Genomic DNA, 21174 nt, shown 5'->3' on the forward strand with positions numbered 1-21174 from the left:
GGTACCGGTTCTTGAGGGTCTTCCTGTTAAGGGCTATGTAGTCTATGCACATCCTGAAGGTCCCATCCTTCTTCTTCACCAGCACTATGGAAGAAGCAAAAGGACTGGAACTAGGCCTGATGTTACCCAAAGCAAGCAGCTCCTGGATAGCTTTCTCGATCTTGTCCTTATAGGCTTTGGGGTGTCTGTAAGGAGTAGTGATGGCTGCCTGTATGCCCGGCTCTAGCTCAATGGTGTGCTCAAACCCTCTATCTGGTGGCTGCCCTGGTGGAATGTCCCAAAACACTGCTACGCACCTCTCCAGAAGAGCTTGGTTGTCTATCGGTGGTGACTGTGCCTGTCACCCAGCCTTTGCGATCCTCAACTCAACTACTCATGCGATGTCCCCATGTCAAAGATCTGCCTCCATCCTGTGGGCCAAAACTGTCTGAGGCAGATAAGACTGCATGCCTCTCAAAACCACCAGTTTTTCGTCTGGCCCCATGAACTCCATCTCAGGTTTCCTCCAATCAATCGTAACTCTCCCAAGGGAATACAGCCACTGGATACCCATCACCACATTGGTGTCTGGCACATCGACCACAAAGAAGTGGTATGTCATCGAGTAGTTTCCCATGACCACTGTCAAGGAGGGTACGTATTGGGTACACTGGATGGTAAGGTCACCCGGCACTAGGATGGAGAATACCTCAAACTCTATCATGGTGAGGCCCCTCCTCTAGACCAGTTGTGCATCTATGAAGTTGTGGGTAGCCCCACTGTCCACTAATACTGACACCCTCTGTCATGTACTGTACCTCTGATCCGAAGTGTCAAAAACTTAGGGATCCCGCATAGAGAAGCAAGGACTCTCCCTGATGAGGCAAGAGACGCCCCTCCCTGTGGAGGTGGTCATGGTGGTGGCCCTGTGTCCCCCGAACTCTCTCCATCTGTCCCACCACAATCTTGCTCCACCTCGTCCTCCTGGTCAATGTCAGAAAAGACCTCAATGTAGTGTGCTCTACTCGCGGTGCACCTATGGCCTGGTGCCCAGGGCTCCCTTCATGTGAAGCATAGCTTCCTCCTTCTGAGGTCCTTTTGTGTCTCCTCATCTAGTTGCCCCCTCCCTTGTGTGGTCCTCGAGGGCGAGGGTCTAGTTTCATGCCCTTTCTGTGGGAAAGGGGTCTGTGCATGAAATGGCGCTCTAGTCTTGGGGATGGCCCCCTGCAAATCTCTGGCGCACACCACTACCTCCTGCAATGTAGAGGGTCTGCGTGACTTCACCAGTCCACGCAGAGGCTCAAGCAACCCTCAATGAAGGTGTATACCCTCCTGGCCTTGGACAGATCCGGGACCATCACTGACACATGCTTTAAATCAGAAAAACACTGCTCCGGGTTGCCTGTCTGGCACACTTGTGTCAGTGCCATGAAGGATGCCTCTGGATCCCTTTGATCAAACCGCTCCACCACCCTCCTGGTGAAGTCCTCATATGAAACTATCTAGGCAAGCCCCAAAGTGGTTAGGTCGTGAAACCACCAGTCATGGGCTTCCCCCTCCAAGTGCAGCACTGCCATCTTAATGGCCTCCTGTTCTGTCATCAGGTTGAGCTGAAAGTATCTGTCCATCTTTTCAACCCAAGCCCTCGTCGTGCACTTGGCAGTGCCATCAGTAATCTCTAAAGGAGAGGGCTTCTTTGAAATCTTCATCCATCGTCTGCCACTCTTTGAAGTAATCCCCCATCTGGGGAGTTTGTTCCTCCCATGCTAGCTCGATCTGTGCCATTGGCACGAAGAAGGGTAGTGTGGCCCTAGTGGGCACACTCCCTGAAGGGCGTTGCGCTGCTTGTGAGGGATGATTGAAGGGCTGAGAAGCCCCGGAGGTCTCTCCACACAGAAACCCTCTAGGTGTGGCTCTGTCTCGACTCTGTGATTTGATCTCCTCCAGCATGTCTTTTTGCCCTTTGGCCAAGTCACTTAAAGCCCTCAAGAGGCTATCGAAAGCCATCTCCTCCCTACTCTTGGGCTCTGTCATTTCCTCCTCTCCGGCCATTGTTTTCCCTCTTTCCTGCGTGTCTAGTGTAATTTCCAGCCCCCTTTCTCTGCTCCTGTACCTCTGCCTCCAGTAAGTAATGTTCTCCCGATCTTCTCCTCTCATAGGAAACCAACCCTATAGCTGAGCCAAGAATTAGGCTCTGATACCACTATAATGTTCCCATGTAGGGATTTAAGTGATATTCTAAACAAATAAACAGTGCAGCAGCATAAAATTAAAAACATGCATTGAACACCCACAAAACATTGAAAATTTGGAACTGTTGAGCCATGTATTATAAAATCTGAGAGCAATGGGTACAATATAAATGTAGTGGTGCACCTGGGCTTGTCTCAAGTACAAGCTGGACTGAACCCAGGTGATGGAATAGCTGAGATGATGGTCGTTCAGCTGTTGCACCATTTTCATTGCGATGTTCGAGCAAACTACTAATCTGCCAACTTTGACCCGTTGAAAGGTGCCCAAAAACCGCCCAGAAAACTATATCCTTTTAACCCCGGACTCCTTGGCCAAAACCTAGAAGGGAATTTCTTTGGTTTTGACTTTGGATATTCAGCCTCCTTGGAGCCTCTCCCCAGCTGCTACAGCCAAATTCGACTTGCAGGAAACAGCTTGCAAAGCCCTCTGAAAATACCCCAAGTACATTGGGTTCACCTGTACTGACTAAATCCTTGCTCCCCGGATGACCCTTGGTCCGATGACTGCTCTCCCAGCACCACGAGTTTGCTGCTACAGTGGCCTCTACACAGCACCTTCGTCCAGAATCTCAACTAACTGTTGCGCTGGTCTAGCTGGCTGCTACTCTAGCAGAGTTGCCTTTTTATGTTGCCTCCTCAACTCCCGACTCTCCCAGCAAGTTGTGAATCCCCTTAGCTGGTCTATTCCCGGCTCTCCCAGCACGCTGTGAATCCCCCTTGCTGATTTCTAACCCCTCCTGCGTGTTCTCTGGCTGCCCAGGAATACGTAGTTCCTCCTTGCGTTGATGACTGAAGTGTGTGACTGTACCGGACTCCCTGGAAACTCCTGTGTAACAGCCTCCCTAGGGCGGGCACGGATGGTCCCCCGAAGAAGAGGTTGAATCTTCCCTGCAGAAGACTCGTGGCTAAACAGTGGTAGACTCACTACCCCTCTTGCATGTTCTCTGGCTGCCCAAGAATACGCAATTCCTCCCTGTGTTGTTGACTGAAGTGTGTGACTGTATCGGACTCCCTGGAAACTCCTGTGTAACAGCCTCCCTAGAGCAGGCACAGATGGTCCCCCGGAGAAGAGGTTGAATCTTCCCTGCGGAAGACTCGTGGCTAAACAGCGGTAGACTCACTAAACAGCAGAGTGTACAAAGTGAGTTTGTTTGTCAAATAATCAAAATGAATCCAAAATGAGAGTTGATCTCTCTTTATAACTCCTTGGGCCCCCTTAGCCTCATGTGGGCCCCTCCATCCACTAGCTCGAATTCCCTCCAACGTATTCCTTGGCCAATTTCGAATTATGCATGTGGTGGCCCCCACATTCCACTTGCTGCCAAAAATAATTTAAACTGCCTATAGTTCCTAAGTTTCTGCGTGTGGGGTCCTTCTAAACCAAAATTGCTGCCAAAATTGTGTTGCTGCATCCCGTGACTAATTCATTTGAGAAGGGACATGACAACTTGCCATTGGTACTCCTTTTCTAACAGTGCTATGGGTGCCTGAACTCGGGTGGAGTTTGCTCTTAGTGTCTATGATGGAGAAGACGAGGTTTTCTGTACCAATCTATTGGGTCCCTATAATACTAGTGATTACCCCATTACTATTGTAGTTATACCCCTTATTTATATTGTTGTGCCCCTATTACCCCCATATTGTTATTTCTGTGCCCCATAGAATCCCTCTATTGTTATTTTTGTGGCTTTATATTATTATTGTTAGGTTGGCTAGATTATATTGTGACTCCTTAGCCTCCTATATATAGAAAGGAGGTTTTGTCATTTGAATCATCCAAGAATTGTTCATTTATGTAATATAAAGGAGGTTGCCCCCTCGAAGACGCTGAATTCTAAGGCGTTGATCTATCTTTTCTATCTTTTCTTGAGCTGGTTTCATAACATTTGGTATCGGAACTTTGGATTCTAGGGTTTCGCTGCTCCAAACAGGTCATTGTGGCATTTTCGCTATAACTTTTTTTTGTGACGTTTCAGAAGTCGCAAAAAAAACCCATTTGAGAAGAAACGCATTGAATCTTGGGTCCGAATTTCAGAGCTTTTCGCGTGATATTTGCAGAGATATGATCTGAGGAAGTTGGTCTTTTTGCAGACTCCTGAATTACATTCAAAACAGGTGACCTGGGAAAAATCGTCATAACTTTCTCTCTAGGAATCAGATTGAAATTTCGTAAGAAGGTACAGAAAGAGGACAGACTGTAGCTTCTTGTATATCTTTTTCAGAACCGAAGATCAAAAATCGTACACGTGGCACTTCATACAAGTTCGCTCTTCTAGAAAGGTCTATAATCAGGTCATCTTGGGAGATTGTGAATAACTCTTTCTTGGAGAATCCAATTTGAATCAGACTGGTGGCATTAGAAAGAAGACACAGAGAGCTACTACAGGTCACAAATTCAGAACTAGATGATTGGAAAGTACAGAGATACATCAGAGGCAATATCGAGCTCGTACAAAGTGAAAAAAGGTGTGTAGATTTTTTTAAATTTTTGCTTAAGCTTGGTTTGAAAATTTATTTTGAAGAAATTCAAAGGGCATAGTAGAGCATTATTATCGGTAACCGATGCCCCTAGGAAAGAAAATGCAAACACCTAGTAAGGAACCTGAAAGCTCTAGCATGACTCATGAAGAAGAGGAAGAAATGCTACATGATATATCAAAATTACAAGAACAAGTGCAACAAATGTCACACTCACAAAAGTTAACAGAAGCTAAGATAAATGGCGTGGAAGCTAGGATGAATGGCATGGAAGCTAAGATGGACAATTTGAAGATAGATTTGAACACAAATTTGAAGACATGCATGGAAGATTTGAAGACAGATTTGACAAATTTTCTACAAGAAATACTTACTAATGATGAAAAGGTAGTAAAGGAAACTCATGATGAGAACAAAAGAAATGTTAATCATGATTCCATAGACGCTAATTTTGGATCGAAGAATCACCATATTCCAAAAATCGATATGAGGAAGTTTGATGGCAAGGATCCCGCCACATGGATATTACAGATGGAGCAATTTTTCGATCTCAATAATGTGCAAAACGCACAAAAGGTACGTATGGCAACTGTATATTTGGAACCAAATCAGTTTGTATGGTATCAATGGCTTTGTTCTCGTAAACAATTTATCACTTGGGCAATTTTTACGGAAGAATTGACAGCACATTATGAGGATACAAAAAGCAATACTTTTTTTAGCCAATTGATAAGTCTCAAACAAAAGTGTTCAATAATGGAGCACATTGAGGAGTTCCAAAAATTGAACATAAGGGTAAAAGATATTCCAGAGGAGCATAGGATTGATGTGTTCATAGGGTCTTTAAAGGATAATATCCAACATGATATTTGTCTTTGGGACCTGATTCAGTAGAGAAGGCATTCAGGTTAGCAAGAAAAATGGAAAGCAAAATTATGGCAACTAGGAAGCATACCACTCACAACTATAAAACGGAAGTGTTGTTGCCCCTAGTCTTCCACAACCTACAAGGTTGACACCACAACAATTGGAAGAAAAAAGAGCAAAAGGGCTTTGTTACAATTGTGATAGCAAATACACAAAAGGTCATAAGTGTGCTGAGAAGAAATTATTCTACATAGATTGTGAAGAGGGAGAAAAAAAGGAGCAAGAAAGGTCAAAAGAAGAGGATATACTCCAGGAACAAAGCCTAGATGAAGAACAAATAAATCCGACCATATCTTGTAATGCATTGGCGGGAATTACCACTCCTCAAACCATCAAGATAGAAGGACAAATCAAGAAGAAAAAGGTAATAGTGTTGATTGATTCAGGAAGCACCCACAATTTTATTCATTGTAGGGTAGCAAAAGAATTGAATTGCTTCCTATATCCAGCACCAGAGTATCAAGTGATGATTGCAAATGGAGGAACAACAAATTGCTCTGGAAAGTGCCATAATATCAAGCTATCCATGGGAGAATATGTATTGACTAGCCCAATGCTTTCCATTCCAATGGGAGGTGCTGATGTTGTATTAGGAGTCCAATGGCTACAATCCTTGGGTACAATAGCTTTTAATTTTCAAGAACTTTTCATCAAATTTTCTACGGAAGGAAAGGAAGTTGAATTAAGTGGTATTGCAGGGAAACCAGGAAAGATAATCAGCTCTAATGGCATGACAAAGCTTCTAAAAAAGGAGCAAAGAGGTGTAATTGCACAATTATGTTCGCTAGATGTTTCCACATTGGAATCATCTATTTCTCCAGATCTCCAAAATGTCCTGGACAATCATTCCAAGGTATTTGAGACTCCCAAAGGTCTCCCACCTATGCGTGATCATAATCATGCTATTCATCTGATTCCAGGAAATGTTCCTCCAAACATCAGGCCGTACAGATATCCCTATGTCCAAAAAAGTGAAATTGAACGTATGGTTGCAGAAATGCTAGAGGCTGGTATAATTCAACCGAGTCAAAATTCTTTCTCAACTCCAGTAGTATTGGTGCACAAGAAGGATGGATCATGACGCATGTGTCCGGATTATAGGGAGCTCAACAAGCTCACTATTAAAGATAAGTTCCCCATTCCTGTCATTGATGAATTACTGGATGAATTGCATGGATCAATTTACTTCACCAAGTTGGATCTTCGTTCAGGATATCATCAAATCAGAATGAAAATTGAAGACATTCCGAAAACGACATTTAGAACTCATGAGGGTCATTATGAATTTTTGGTCATGCCTTTTGGCCTTACCAATGCACCTTCAACATTTCAAGGTTTGATGAATTCAATTTTCAAAACATTCCTTAGAAAATTTGTGTTAGTATTTTTTGATGATATACTAATCTACAGCAAGTCTTGGAAGGATCATGTTGAACATGTTGACAGGGTGCTACAACTATTGGAGGAGAAACAATTATATGCAAAAAGATCCAAATGTTTCTTTGGAGTCCAGGAGGTGGAATATTTGGGTCATATTGTATCTCATGAAGGAGTTAAGGTAGACCCTAGCAAAATTAAAGCCATTAAGGAATGGAAAATCCCCACATCCATAAAGCATCTGCGAGGATTTCTTGTGTTGACAGGGTATTATCGCAAGTTTGTTAAGAATTATGGGATAATAGCAGCACCTCTAACAACATTATTGAAGAAAGATTCATTTTCATGGACTCCGGAAGCAACAAAGGCCTTTGAACATCTTAAAGAGGCAATGTGCGAAGCACCGGTCTTAGCTACACCGGACTTCACAAAAACCTTTATTGTGGAATGTGATGTTTCAAGAAATGGAATTGGTGTTGTTCTAATGCAAGATGAAAGACCCATTGCTTTTGAAAGTCGTCCAATCAAGGGAAAGTTTTTAAGCAAAGCTATTTATGAGAAGGAAATGTGGGCAATACTCCATGCACTTAAGAAATGTCGACCCTACCTAATGGGAAGACACTTCAAGGTAAAAACGGATCATGATAGCCTTCAATACTTTTTAGAACAAAGATTATCCTCTGAAGAGCAACAAAAGTGGGTCACAAAGATGTTGGGTTATAACTTTGAAATCATCTACAAAAAAGGGAAGCAAAATGTGGTGGTAGATGCACTCTCAAGAAAGGATGAGGATGTGGAAGCATTGTTGTGTGCCATTTCTATTATCCAACCAGATTGGATAAACGAAGCAAGGGAGGAATGGAAGAATGACGAAGAAGTGTGGGCACTTATTCGAAACTTACAACAAGATTCCAGTATTTCTGATACATTTAGCTGGCAAAATGATTCGTTATGGTACAAAGATCGCTTATACCTCTGTAAGAATTCCCAGCTAAAACAAAAGATTCTTATGGAATTGCACACTTCTCCCTTAGGAGGGCACTCAGGATTTTTAAAAACTTACCACAGGGTTAAGAAGGAATTTTTTGGGATGGCCTTAAATCAGATATTCAAAAGTTTGTGGCGGAATGTTTGGTTTGCCAACAAAATAAAGTTGAAACAATTAAGACACCGGGTCTATTACAACCTTTATCCATTCCAAGCCAACGTTGGGAGGAGGTTTCAATGGATTTTATCACAGGTTTACCCAAGTCTGAGGGAAAGAGTGTCATCATGGTGGTAGTTGACAGACTTACCAAGTATGCACACTTTTGTGCATTATCACATCCATTTAAAGCCAGTACAGTTTCTACTGCATTTATGGAAACAGTTCAAAAGTTACATGGAAACCCAAAGATTATTGTAAGTGACAGAGATCCCATTTTCACTGGAAATTTTTGGACAGAATTATTTTCTTGTCTTGGTACTCAGTTAGCTCATAGCTCACCTTATCATCCTCAATTTGATGGGCAAACTGAGATAGTAAACAAATGTTTGGAAGGATATCTTCGTTGCTTTATATCTGATAAACAGACACAATGGGTCAAATGGTTGCCTCTTGTTGAATGGTGGTATAACACTTCCTTCCATACAACAACAAAAATGACCCCATTTATGGCACTTTATGGGTATCAACCACCATCCATCACATCATATTTAAGAGAAAATTCTAAGGTTCAGGCAGTGGAACATCACATCGAACATCAACAACAAGTCCTCCAACTCTTAAAAGATAACCTCGCATTGGCACAAAATAGAATGAAACAACAGGCATATCAACATCGCAGTGAAAGAAGTTTTGATGTAGGTGATTGGGTATTCCTACGGCTACAACCATATAAGCAAATGTCCCTAAAGAAAGCTAAGAAGGATAATAAATTATCACCAAAGTATTATGGTATGTACAAGGTGTTGCAAAAGATTGGCACTATGGCATACAAATTGGAGCTTCCTGCAGCTTCTCAATTGCACCCAGTTTTCCATGTTTCATGTTTAAAGAAGGTCATAGGCAACAAGCTCCCAATTCAAACAATATTGCCAGAACTTGACGAGGAAGGAAAAATTATATTGGAACCGGAAGCAGTCACAGAAACAAGAACTCGACAGCTACGAAATCGATCAATTTCAGAGTATCTTATCAAGTGGAAGAACTTATCCGCTGAAGGTTCCACATGGGAGGATGACAATTTTATGCAGAAGTATACAGAACTACTCAAGCGTTGAGGACAACACTTTTTTGAAGGAGAGGGGCATGTTGGGTCCCTATAATACTAGTGATTACCCCATTACTATTGTAGTTATACCCCTTATTTATATTGTTGTGCCCCTATTACCCCCATATTGTTATTTCTGTGCCCCATAGAATCCCTCTATTGTTATTTTTGTGGCTTTATATTATTATTGTTAGGCCGGCTGGATTATATTGTGACTCCTTAGACTCCTATATATAGAAAGGAGGTTTTGTCATTTGAATCATCCAAGAATTGTTCATTTATGTAATGTAAAGGAGGTTGCCCCCTCGAAGAGGCTGAATTCTAAGGCGTTGATCTATCTTTTCTATCTTTTCTTGAGCTGGTTTCATAACACAATCCAAGATGGAGAGGCACTGATCGAACCTAGTGGATCTAGCTCTGATGAGGGACATGTCAATGGAGTTAGAGACAGTAAAATGTATAGGCTAAAGGGTACCTTATTCAACAAATGGCAAAGCAGAGCAATTACAGAAAACAAGGAGTAGAAGCTCTGAAGGTTGAGCAGATCAAAGGGAGTTAGCTTTCAACTTCAAAAGGGGAGGAGGAGAAGATAGATTCCTCCAAATCTGTCAAGAATGTCTCTTGCTATGAGATGGCCTTATAGGATGTTCAAGAGCAAGAGGCTTCTAGGAACTAGGCCAAGGATAGCAAGACCACCTAGATGTTTCCAAACCAAGTGGTAGGAGAGATTTACAGTGCAAAGACAGCAAACAAGGCATCAGAGGCAATTCAAGGATCGAATTTAATTCCAAGGGGCAAAAGTACCTCCCTCGCTAAGAGGGAGTGTTGATGTTTGTAGCTCGGGCAAGTACTTCTACACAAGCCTAAGTGTCTAGGCATGCAGAAGTCGCCCAAAGTCTCCTTATACACTTGCTCTAGTGTGAGCAAGTTGCATTTGTGACTTAGCCTATGTTTTAACTTAGAAAAAACATATAATTATTATGTTGGCTAATTGAGATAAAGAAACATTAGAAAAAGTAAAGTATTTACTTTAGTAATTATGTTTTTAATCTCGCCCTTGATCTCAAGTGTGACAAGATCTAATCTCAGTCATCAATCATTTTGGAGACTAGGGTTAAGAACTTAGTTGAATGAAAATGTATAAAACCAAGGCTAAGGAGAAGGAGAAGACACTATACATTTCTCAGTAGCATAAGTTTGAATGAGGCATCTCAATGATGAATGTGATAATCTAGTGTGTTGGGTTCGAGGTGTTGATTTTTCCTTGGCACTTCAGAATCAGGTCTATGTATAAAACACGATCACAAACACACTAAAATGCCACAACACAAGCACTTTTGCAGAGCGGAAAATGTACAGCAGTGAATCAATGAAGTACACAAGAATTTTTGCAACCCAAAACTTGTTATATTACAATAATACAACAAACATAGGACTGTACCAAGGATCATGGCCCTTACAATTAGCCCTGATACAAGGAAACTCAGGCTTGATGTCAACAACATATGACATCAATCTACCGTTGAACAAAAACCACTTTACTTGCTGAAGGAACATTCACATCAACCCTTTCAGTCCACATACCTTTAACACGTGGTAGGTCCTTTGCCACCTATACGTGCAGATGATATTGTTGCTCCAATATCTCTGCCACTTTTTCTCACAAGTTCTTCTGCTGCTCCAGAATGGCTTGCATCCTCAGCTCATCAAACTCCCTCATATCATTCCTAATCAAGATTCACCTTAACAAACCTTGAAAAGTAGTTTGATTATGGTTTGAAGTCTTGGAAGTTGGAACCACTTGTGTATTCAGTTTTAGGATCATAAGAAATAGCTATAAAGTGTAATTCATATATTCTTCATCTTATTCAAGAGTTGATCCAAACTCAAGCTTTAAACTGTAAACATAGCAAACACCTATGGGGGAGACTCCAAACAGATTTTGTCGTAAAAACAATGAATGTTTCACAGGAATCTTACAAGACCCCTCAAAGTTATTAGAAACCTTGAAGTTTAAATTATCAAGTATTTCATGTGGGAACATAGCTACCAAACAGATAAGGTAACAACGAAAACATAAAACATCTCTATTGATAACAATAGAAAGAAGCAGTAAGCAGGAAATAATTCCTCTCTAGCAATGAACGGCCACTTGTTTGAAGAAACCATCCACATATCCATCGAAAATTACAAACCAAAAAAAGCTTTTAATAAGCTCTGCAAGATGGCAGAGTGCTACCCTCTCTTGACAAATAAGGTGATATGTCTTCAATCAGATGCACAATGGAAAGTATAATGTATCATGTAGCTGATTCAAACCAACAATATGATCAGTGCTTGCAACATGACATTGACTGAATGTACAACCACCCATGGAAGAAAAATGCTGTCACAAGTAAGAAAAATACGAAGAAACACTGCAGAGACATAATAGAGTTCCTTAAAAAGAAAGGGATAGGAAAAGGGCATTATTATCGTGGAGAACAGTTAGACTGTTAAAATGCCTGCAAAAGATAAAAATGCACAATAAATGCATAAATTTCTTGCACTGCATTTGTCCCCCGTACTCATAAATGAACCTTCTGTCACATGTACCATCTTACTATCCAACCTTGCATCCACAAAGAATAATATCCCTCAAAATTACAAGTGAAGTGACTGATATCTTCATTGCACATCCCTAAAACACTTCAAATATTTTGTTTGACAAGACAGCCTTTACTTTTGTTCATTTGCTAGTTTTTCATTTTATCTCAATTTCTGAGAAATCTCAACTTAAAAACCATTTATTTACACCACTTTCTTCAAAGCATGAAGAAATGGTGGTGCCCTGGCCATTACAGAAGAGGGCACAACCCAATGTAAAAATAAGCAATTAAAAATAGATAAAAATGCAATAATAAATAAACTGCTCGCTTCTCCTGGCCTACGCCATTCCAGAACATTTCACAAACCAAGGTGAAAATAAGCAATTAGTCGGTCAAAGCAGATAGCTAATATAGACCACACCAGGACTCAAGTCCTATCAAGTGACACACTTGTGCTTGAACTTACACCTGTGGATGGATGCACACCAGCACACACAACAGCGGTTGGAGTCAGATACAGGTGGAATAGATACTCCCACCTGCAGTTGTGAAGCTGAAGAGCCACAGAATTGAATGATTCTAATAGATCCCCCATAACGCTAAATCTGGAAGCGTTAGACCCAGCATGATAAGAGGAAGCTTAGTCCAATTATTTAAACAAAGGAGAAGATTAGATAAAAACAAAAAACAAAAAAACAATAGAAAAAGGGACATGACAAAAACAATAATAAAGGTCCCTAATGTAAACATAAACAACCCAGACTAACACTTTCCCTCAGTTTACCCAGTTTCTCCTATTTATTATTGTTCATTGAAAAAAAGATGGCACTGAAGCTGTTGACATCTAATCCTAAGGGATTGGGAAATTAGTGTAAATATTGCAAATAGTAAAATGAAGAGACATTGGAAGATGAATCACAATAGTCTCCCTCTCCTTGTATGTATTTACGTATTCTTTTAATGAAAATCATCAATTCCAATTGGAGTTACAAACCTGGCCTGACAGAAGCACCAAATCTCTCTAGTGTTACACTTTAAAGTTGAATTTTAATTATAAATTATGATCACTAAAACAACATCCCTGCTTTCAGATTCATAATTTTCAGGGAAGTACATGAACCTGTGTACCTATCCCCCTGTTGGGCTCACAGTCAGAGTTTCCACATCCCAGTGAGCTTTGGGATGGGTACAAAATATCACCATTTAGCTGGTGAAAGAACGAGTACACTGGGAACAGTAACTACTCTCCCAACCAGGTTTGGAAATGTTCCTGGAGTGTTCCCACCAATCAAGGTTACAGTTCAGTGCATAGCCAACCAAGTATGGACCCCAAAGGGCCCAGCATGGCATGATAGCTAAAAATATTGAAAAAAAACACCAAAACAAAAATAAGAACATGGATTTTCAATTTTGTTACATTAATCAAATGGCAGTATGAAGGTTTGGTTGTGCAATCTTTAGGGAAACTACAACAGAATATTTACCTATCTTTTGAGCAAATGTGGGCATGCACTTATTCAAGTGAATAATGAAACAAAATCCTTCAAATCTAACTCCAAAAAGAAAATCTGAATCATAATTGATTGAACACACGTTTTGGGTATTTTGCTACTCCAGCTTATATACAAAGACTTCACTACAGTTTTGGGGATTTTGCCATGTTGGTCTCTGTACCGCCTCACTTTTGGATCAAATAAATTATCATTTTAGTTTTTAGTTTGTTATTTACAGATCACAAATCGTATCAGTATGTATTGTGTATGCATCATGCTTGAGTTCATTTTTAAATTCCTTGGCCAATTTGTTTAAACTTTAGTTTCTGGATTATTTTTCTTTTTGTAATTTTCAATTGCTTTTGCCATTCAAGATGGCCTTTCACATGCGCTGCCCCAGTACCTCCAATCCAGAAACTAGTGCAACATAAATACGTTTCAATATGATTTTCTAAAATCCTGATATCTCACTAACCCATTTCCAGAATATTAAAAATTGGTTTCAACAATATATTAAATTTTATGATTATTAATTTCTATAAAATCTATGGTTTTTCCAATAATTTGGTTAAATAAGACATTCAAAGGCATCACAAACAATATGAATCAGGAAAACAAGTGAAAAAAAAAAAAGACTTATGAATTGACCAAATGACATAAGACAATTTTCCAAGTCTATATATACTTATTTAGATGACAATTGGCAAGACCTTCACAATGGAAAGGTTACCGAGTGGAGTAAAATTAATTGTATAATGTGTCTTTTTGAAAAATAAAATGACATTTTAAGTGGAAAAATAAGACAAAGAGCATGCCCTTGTTCTTTCTGGTCTTTGGCATCCAGATGAAAATGCATTTGATTAAGATGTTATACAGAAAGATGGAAGTGAATCAAATAAACTACCTTTGTTAACACTTCGTCCAAGATTGTTGCTTGGTCGCAATGGATCAACAACATTGAAATGCTTGGAAACAAAGGATTGGCCTTGATTTTCTTGGCCACCAGGGAAAACTGCATATATCTTGCTCTTATGATCAAGAGGCTCATTAAGTAGCAGCTCGCCTCCATCCTTTCGAGGTGGTTCCTCTGGATAAAGTACCCAAAAGCAAGAAATATTTCAAAAGTGTTTAGACACAATTTGATATAAATCTCAACTAGAATTAGAAGCCCACTTGCACCAAAGTCACAAAGAATGAGGGAATGGAATACCAAAGACTTTATAATATCATAATGGAAGTAGGTGATAACTCTTCAAAAAAACTGGTCAAAGGCCTACACAAGTCTCCTTGGCATTTCACAGACTACTTTCCATCAAGAAATAAGAAACATTGTACCTTCCATCTCTGGAAGTGATGAAAGAAGTATTGGACCCCGAAGACTAACGCAATAATTCTCCCAATCAAAGTTACTGAAAAATGCCAAAAACCGATACAGAACCTGCAAGTTTCACACCAAAGGGGCCAAGGAGGTTATCATAATCTATAATATATAGCATGAGAGAACCATTTCAATTGTCATCTAAGTGTCTCATTTAAAACGCTGGATAAATTACACCTCACCTCCAATGGACCACTAAAAGAGTTATTGAATACATTAAATATGTACAAGACTAAGGTCTCCAAAGCGTAGGTAGAAATAAGCCCATGGTGGGCACCCAGGATGCGACTCTCATAGTAGCACCAGGCCTTAACTAGGATAATGCTCCTCTTGAATAAATGACTCTGGCCCATCAGATGATCTACCTACATGAATTAAATCCAAAACTTACTTATATATCATTCTTACTTAGGTATGGCAAAAATAATAGAAGATGAGGATGCTCTCTATTGCTTATAAAGTAAGATGTAGCCCTTAATCTATGCAGAGAATGGTCACCAGCTTTTCCAAACCTCTTCTAGAAAGCAAAGTGTACACAATCCACCAAGCTGATTAAAGGAAATGTCAACTACAATGTTCTCCACGAGACATTTGATTATCTTTACCTGCATATGCCAAGTTGGGATAAGCATATTAGAACATGAAACATTCACCTTATATATAAGATGAACATCAGATCATAAACAAGTTGTGATCAGAGATTAAAAGAACCACAGCAAATTAAAATAAACATAGGAAAAGCTAATAGAGAATTCCCTATCAAGAGTAAAATACAAATTTATATATATTATGGACACTAATAATCTTCAAGGCAAATGTTATTTCAGGCCTAAACCTAGTAAGTAGCGAAAAGTGAAAAGATATCCTAACTAAAAGTGCAAAGGATACCTCCACTCAGTACATTCTTATAACGAAGCAGGCATAATCAAGGTTGCATGGAGTGGGAGCGTTTTTTAGAGCATGAGCATCAGGAGCATCAATTTCCAAAAATCCTCAATAACAAAGCCTCCCGAGAGCATCTAATATATATATATATTCAAAATAACATCTAGAATGCCAAATTAGTTGCAGAATATATGAAAACAGGCATATTTGTACATCAATGAAGATAGAAATGTCATCCATAGTACATTACTGATTAATCATCCAAGCATAAAACATCTAGAATCGAGATTGTATCAATTACAAACATACATACAACCTTTTAAGCCATATAATAGAAAGTGGACCACTAACTTATGCAATGAAATAGGTTATCTAGCAACTGTCAAGAATAACATGACCGAATAGATATGTTTATCAAATAGGCCATCTACACACCAAAAGGTCCAAAACATAGATTGAGCTAGTTGGTAAACACCTCTCTACAGAAGAAGTGTTCCCAACTGGAAAAACACCCAAAACCAATTGTTGTAGTTGTGGAAAAACACCACCATGCATGATCCACCACAACTTGACAAAAAACGTTCCATCATTGCTTATATTGGGATCCTCGTCATTAGTATCATCCTTCATTATTTTCCTATTGTCTATCATTTGCCTCTACTTGATCCTCTAAGGACGTCAGTCGACACCACCCAATTTTGATCAAACTATATAATCCAATCCTTAAAATATGGTAAAAATAGCTTAACATGCCTGATCAATGATTTTGGTTTCAGTTAAGGGTACATTTTTGCTAAGGCCATGACAAAGGAGTTCAACGATCAACAACACCAACACTAGGGAAAATAAAGAGCTTGGTGCTCTTGACTAAATGCCAATCACAAACTGCTATACATGATAGAAGCCAATGCCACAATCCCATCAATCTTGAAAACTGTTAAGTTTGCTGAATTTTGAATGGGATATGAAACTCTATTTTCTCCATATGCAGTCTGATAAGTTTGGAACCTCTCAAACACCATGAAACAATTAACGATAATTTTAAAAATTGAAGTAAAAGGAAACTTTCACTTTAAGAATTTATCATTACCATTATGGAGGGTCAAGGGAGCGCCTAGGGTTCAACGAATGAATGAAGGGATTTTAATGACGTCCACAAGACCAAGCGATCCAAGGGACCTAGGACTCCAGCCCATCACAACTTCAGACTTTTCTCTAAGTCTACTCTCTTGTCATGAATCTTGACCAAGAAGTTCGCAGTTTTGATAAGCCTCGCTTCCTCGAACAACTTGTTCAAACAATCCACCTTCAAAATGCTTTTAAACTGATTACAAATATCCTCATAAGTCGAACAATCCATGATGTAGTGCCATTCTGTTTCAACCTCTCCCTTCCTACAAAGGATGTAGATTCTTTCTTCCCACTCTTCTTTTGGATTTGTCCATCTACCTGTTTTACATCTAAGATGATGAGACCCGATCCTCAACTGTGCTATTAATAATCTAGTCTTTCCCGTGATTTTGGCACCCAAATATATCTTTTCAACATGAGACCATGTCAGGTTGAATTTGACATATAGAGATATTTTTTGACTAATATGTTTTTCCCACATGGTAGTCTTGAATATTTCAAGTACCCATTTTTTAACTTCCTCTTTAGATTTAGGACAATCCTGCCACTTAATGCCCCACTTACCCAACCACTTGTCATTTTGTTTCCCCCAAGTTTTCTTCCTCCTCGTTAAGCCCTCTGCAACAACTATTTTAGGCCAGCAATGTTCATCCATGCCTTCAACCTTTTTTAAGTAACTTAACAAGCGAAAAACCGCCTCGGCCTCCATTGGAAATAAACCAGCCTCAGCTAGCAAGATCTCATAAGGAACCGTTGATTTGACTTTGAAATTATTAGTGATTAGGTGCTTTTGAATTCTTTCTAATTGCCTCCACTTGTGGTCTAACATACTACTCCCCCAAACTTCACATCCATAGAGTACAACCGGTGTAACCAACAACCCAAAAAGAGTTTTCTTGGTCTTCCAGTCCCATAATTTTGCTTTCCTGCATTTGTTTTGTAGAAGGTAAAAGGCTCTCCATCCCCCTTGAATCCTTTTAGCTCTACATGTCTCCCAATTGAGCCTGTTGTGAAAATAATTCCTAGATACTTGTATTCTTCCACAATTTCCAAGGGTTTCCCCTCAAAAATAAAATTAACCTGCTGCTTTTTCCTCTTCAAGGAGAAGATCATGATCTTGGTTTTGCTAACATTTACTTGCATCCCAACCTCTTCACAAAAGAGCTCTAAGGCCTTCAAATGCTCTCTCAAACAATGAGTCGAATTTGCAATTAGGATAAGATCATCAGCATATAAGAGAAGCCCCACCACATAACTTGCTAACTGAATACCCTCACCACTGTCACTGCTTAACCATTCTTCCAGCTTATCAATATATAAGCCAAACAACGTGGGGGAAAGAGGGCACCCCTGCTTGACCCCAATGTCACTACCAAAGCATTCAGAAAAGCCTTCCTTAGTTCTGATTTTAGCTCTAACTTTCTCGTAGAGCTTATGAACAACTGCCCTATATTCACTTGGAATTTCGATCTCTTCCATCCTTCTCCAAAACTTGTCTCTAGGAACAGTGTCGAAAGCTTTCTTGAAATCAACAAAGCAACAAAAGGCCTCCTCACCCTGTATGTCCCATATTTTTTCTATGAAATGCCTAAGAGTGATACAATGATCAATGGTAGAATGTCGCGGCCTAAAACCAGCCTGTCCTTTTGCTCTTTTACCTTCCTTTTCTGCCCAACTGCTAATTCTATGCTCCACCATGCTTCCAAATAGCTTTCCAAAAAGAGGATTAACCATAATAGTGTGGTAATTGGAGGGAATATTAATGTCTCCACTTTTGTACAGGGGGATAGCAACACTAGTTGTCCATTCAGTTGGAAAATTGCTTTGTGTGACGTTGTTGAAGATCTTTTTAATAATCGGAGCCAAGGTTTCAACCCCCCACTTTAAAAATTCTGCTTGCAATCCATCAATGTCTTGAGCTTTACCATTTGCTAACTTTTTTATACCACACTTGACATCTTCTAATGAAAATAACTCAGCTGAAGTGTTGATTATGGGAGGGCTACTTCTCTCTTGTTCTCTCTCATAAAGAAGCTTCACATACTCTAACCATTGAGTAGCCGAGATATTATTATCCATTTTCTTTTTCTTTTGTTGTAATTCCCTCCAAAATCTTTTGGGATTAAGTTTTCCCAAAGAAATTAATTCATTCCTTCTTGAAGTCACATACTTTTCTTTTTTTGTTTTTATCATATTTTTGTACTTTTTCATGCCTTCACTATTTACCTCCTTCTCTTTAAGTGATCTTTTTGCAGCCTTACACTCCTCATCAAACCAGGGATTGGTTGGAAAAGTGTTTGAAATTCTCTTCATTGGCCGAGATCTTTTGCACACCTTTAAGGCCTTGTGGATTAAAGGGATCACCATACTGCTACCAATGTTCTCTATTATTGCACTGTCCTCTTCACTTTCTAAGTTGACTTTTGCCACCCAAAACTGATGTTTCAAAGTAGCAGCAAAGAGCTCTTGATTTTCCTGATTCATAATGACTACCATTTGCATGAACTTTCTTTCGTCTAAGTTGGTTTCGCTCTACCTGTATCCCACTTATGTGCATGCCCAACTTAATACAGAGAGGCATATGATCCAATTTCAACTCAATAGGACAAGCTCCAATATTGAACTCTGACAAATTAGAAATAAAGCTCTGGGAGCAAATCACATAATCCACCACACTTTGACCATTGTAAGTTTTACATGTAATGTCACCAGATCTAGGCCAAGCTTTCATGCCATTGCAAATGACCATGTCATAGAGGCTACATAAGCCTAACAATTCAGCACCAAAGTGTGAAACACTCCCTTTTCCATCTTGAGAAGACCTTTCCCACGTGTGATCCTCACTCTCATTTAGCCAAAGAGGATTGTTGTCCTTATTCTCATCACTACCTAACTGCATAGACTGATTGTTTGTTGTCCTTGCATTAAAGTCACCGACCAAAACTATATCTCCCAAAGTCTTGAAGGCAGAAATGTCTTTTTTTAGAGTAGCATAAGGGTCTTCACTATCTAAGTTTGCCTTCTTGTAGAACTTCGAATTTTTTGGAGCAAAGTAACAAGCAGCCAGCCTGATTGTTGCATTGTTGTCTGTTATATTAAGCCATATAAATTGCTTATTTGGGTCCTCTTTTTCCACTTTTACAATTCCACTCCAACTTTCTCTTATTAGAACTGTGATCCCTCCATGCCCTTTACCTATTCCAATCTCTTTATTCCATACTAAAATTTTATTGTATCCCTCAAATTCTGGAACCCTGCAACCTTCATGCTCATGAGTTTCCATAAGAAAAATGATGTCTTTCCCTTCTGCTATGGGCCCCAAACCCAATCCTCTCCTCCATGGATAACCTCTACAATTCCAACTTACCATGTTTAGATACCCTCAAGGGGGCCCGAATCCCTATTTTTGATTTGTTAAATGCTCGTTGATTTGAGCTTTCCCATTTTTTAGCCATGCCCGTTTTCCTGCCTCCCTTTGATTTCACTTTCTCCCATTCCTTCCTTCGCTCTTCTTGTTGTTCCAATGACAAGTCATCATCCAGGTAAATATGAGAACTGTTGGTCAATAATTGTCATTGATGAAATATAACTCTCTTGATGGACATTGATTTGATGACATATGATGTCATGGCTGGAAGTCACCAAGGATCATGTGGAAAACTTGGAGTCATGATGAGGACTGTCTACACAAAAATTCTTGCACGTTCAACAAAACAATTAAATCTGGACACATTGAAGGCATCCTCTCAAAATGAACTGTACACCATTTGAAAGAGGATTGTTCCCCTTTCCAACAAGCCCTCACATGCCTCCAAACTCCTAGTGGTTGGAGAGAAATCGATTTTTTAAGACAAAATAGAATTATTTATTTATGGAGTCAACCCATACTTAGTCTCTCTTGTCGGCCTGCCTATAGGAGTCATGTCTTTTCGCATTGGCACCAAAATCACTATATATATGGGTGCTCTGACATCACTTTTCTCATCAAGAATTCGGTGAAAAATACAGTGAAAGATAACTACAGTTCACAACTCGTGAACTTGGAGGAATAAAGGACAGGAGACTTAGAAGCTAAGGACGATTTATGATTGGGTTAGAAAAAGGAGTTTACTTGATATCTGAAGCAAACAAGGTTGTACGAGCTCGTACAGGCAGCCACACTTAGCAATGCATAACTCGGATCAGGTGCAGTTTTTTTATGGTTCAGACCTTCTGTAAAAGCTCGAATTTCTTGCACTGGACCACAATAATTCTCACCACAGGCAGCAACAGAATTCCCTTTTCGGACCTGTGACTGTCTCATTGCAGAGAACTTCAGACCTGTGATTGTGTCTCATTACAGTGAACTTCGGACATATGACTGTGTCTCATTGCAGGATCATTACAGTGATCTCTCGGATTGGTGGAAAGGCCTGTACCTCAGGTCTATGGCTT

General features: G+C 39.8%; 1 protein-coding gene across 5 annotated transcripts in view; it reads right to left on the reverse strand.

Annotated features, from left to right (window-relative positions):
* LOC149178551 (nucleotidyltransferase) overlaps positions 1-21174 on the reverse strand; it is a 141129-nt gene that overhangs the window by 71843 nt on the left and 48112 nt on the right. For all 5 annotated transcript variants that reach the window (XM_089420376.1, XM_089420377.1, XM_089420380.1 and 2 more), the window contains 4 exons: positions 15237-15329; positions 14907-15089; positions 14682-14784; positions 14251-14433 (listed from right to left, as the gene is read on the reverse strand). In XM_089420376.1, coding sequence (XP_089276502.1) covers positions 14251-14433; positions 14682-14784; positions 14907-15089; positions 15237-15329 — 562 coding nt within the window. The remainder of the gene's footprint in view (positions 1-14250; positions 14434-14681; positions 14785-14906; positions 15090-15236; positions 15330-21174) is intronic.

The sequence above is a fragment of the Pinus tabuliformis genome, chromosome 4_1 (assembly GCF_031772625.1).
Source record: "Pinus tabuliformis cultivar Carrire ecotype Pingquan chromosome 4_1, CPIR1, whole genome shotgun sequence".
In the NCBI taxonomy this organism is placed as follows: domain Eukaryota; kingdom Viridiplantae; phylum Streptophyta; class Pinopsida; order Pinales; family Pinaceae; genus Pinus; species Pinus tabuliformis.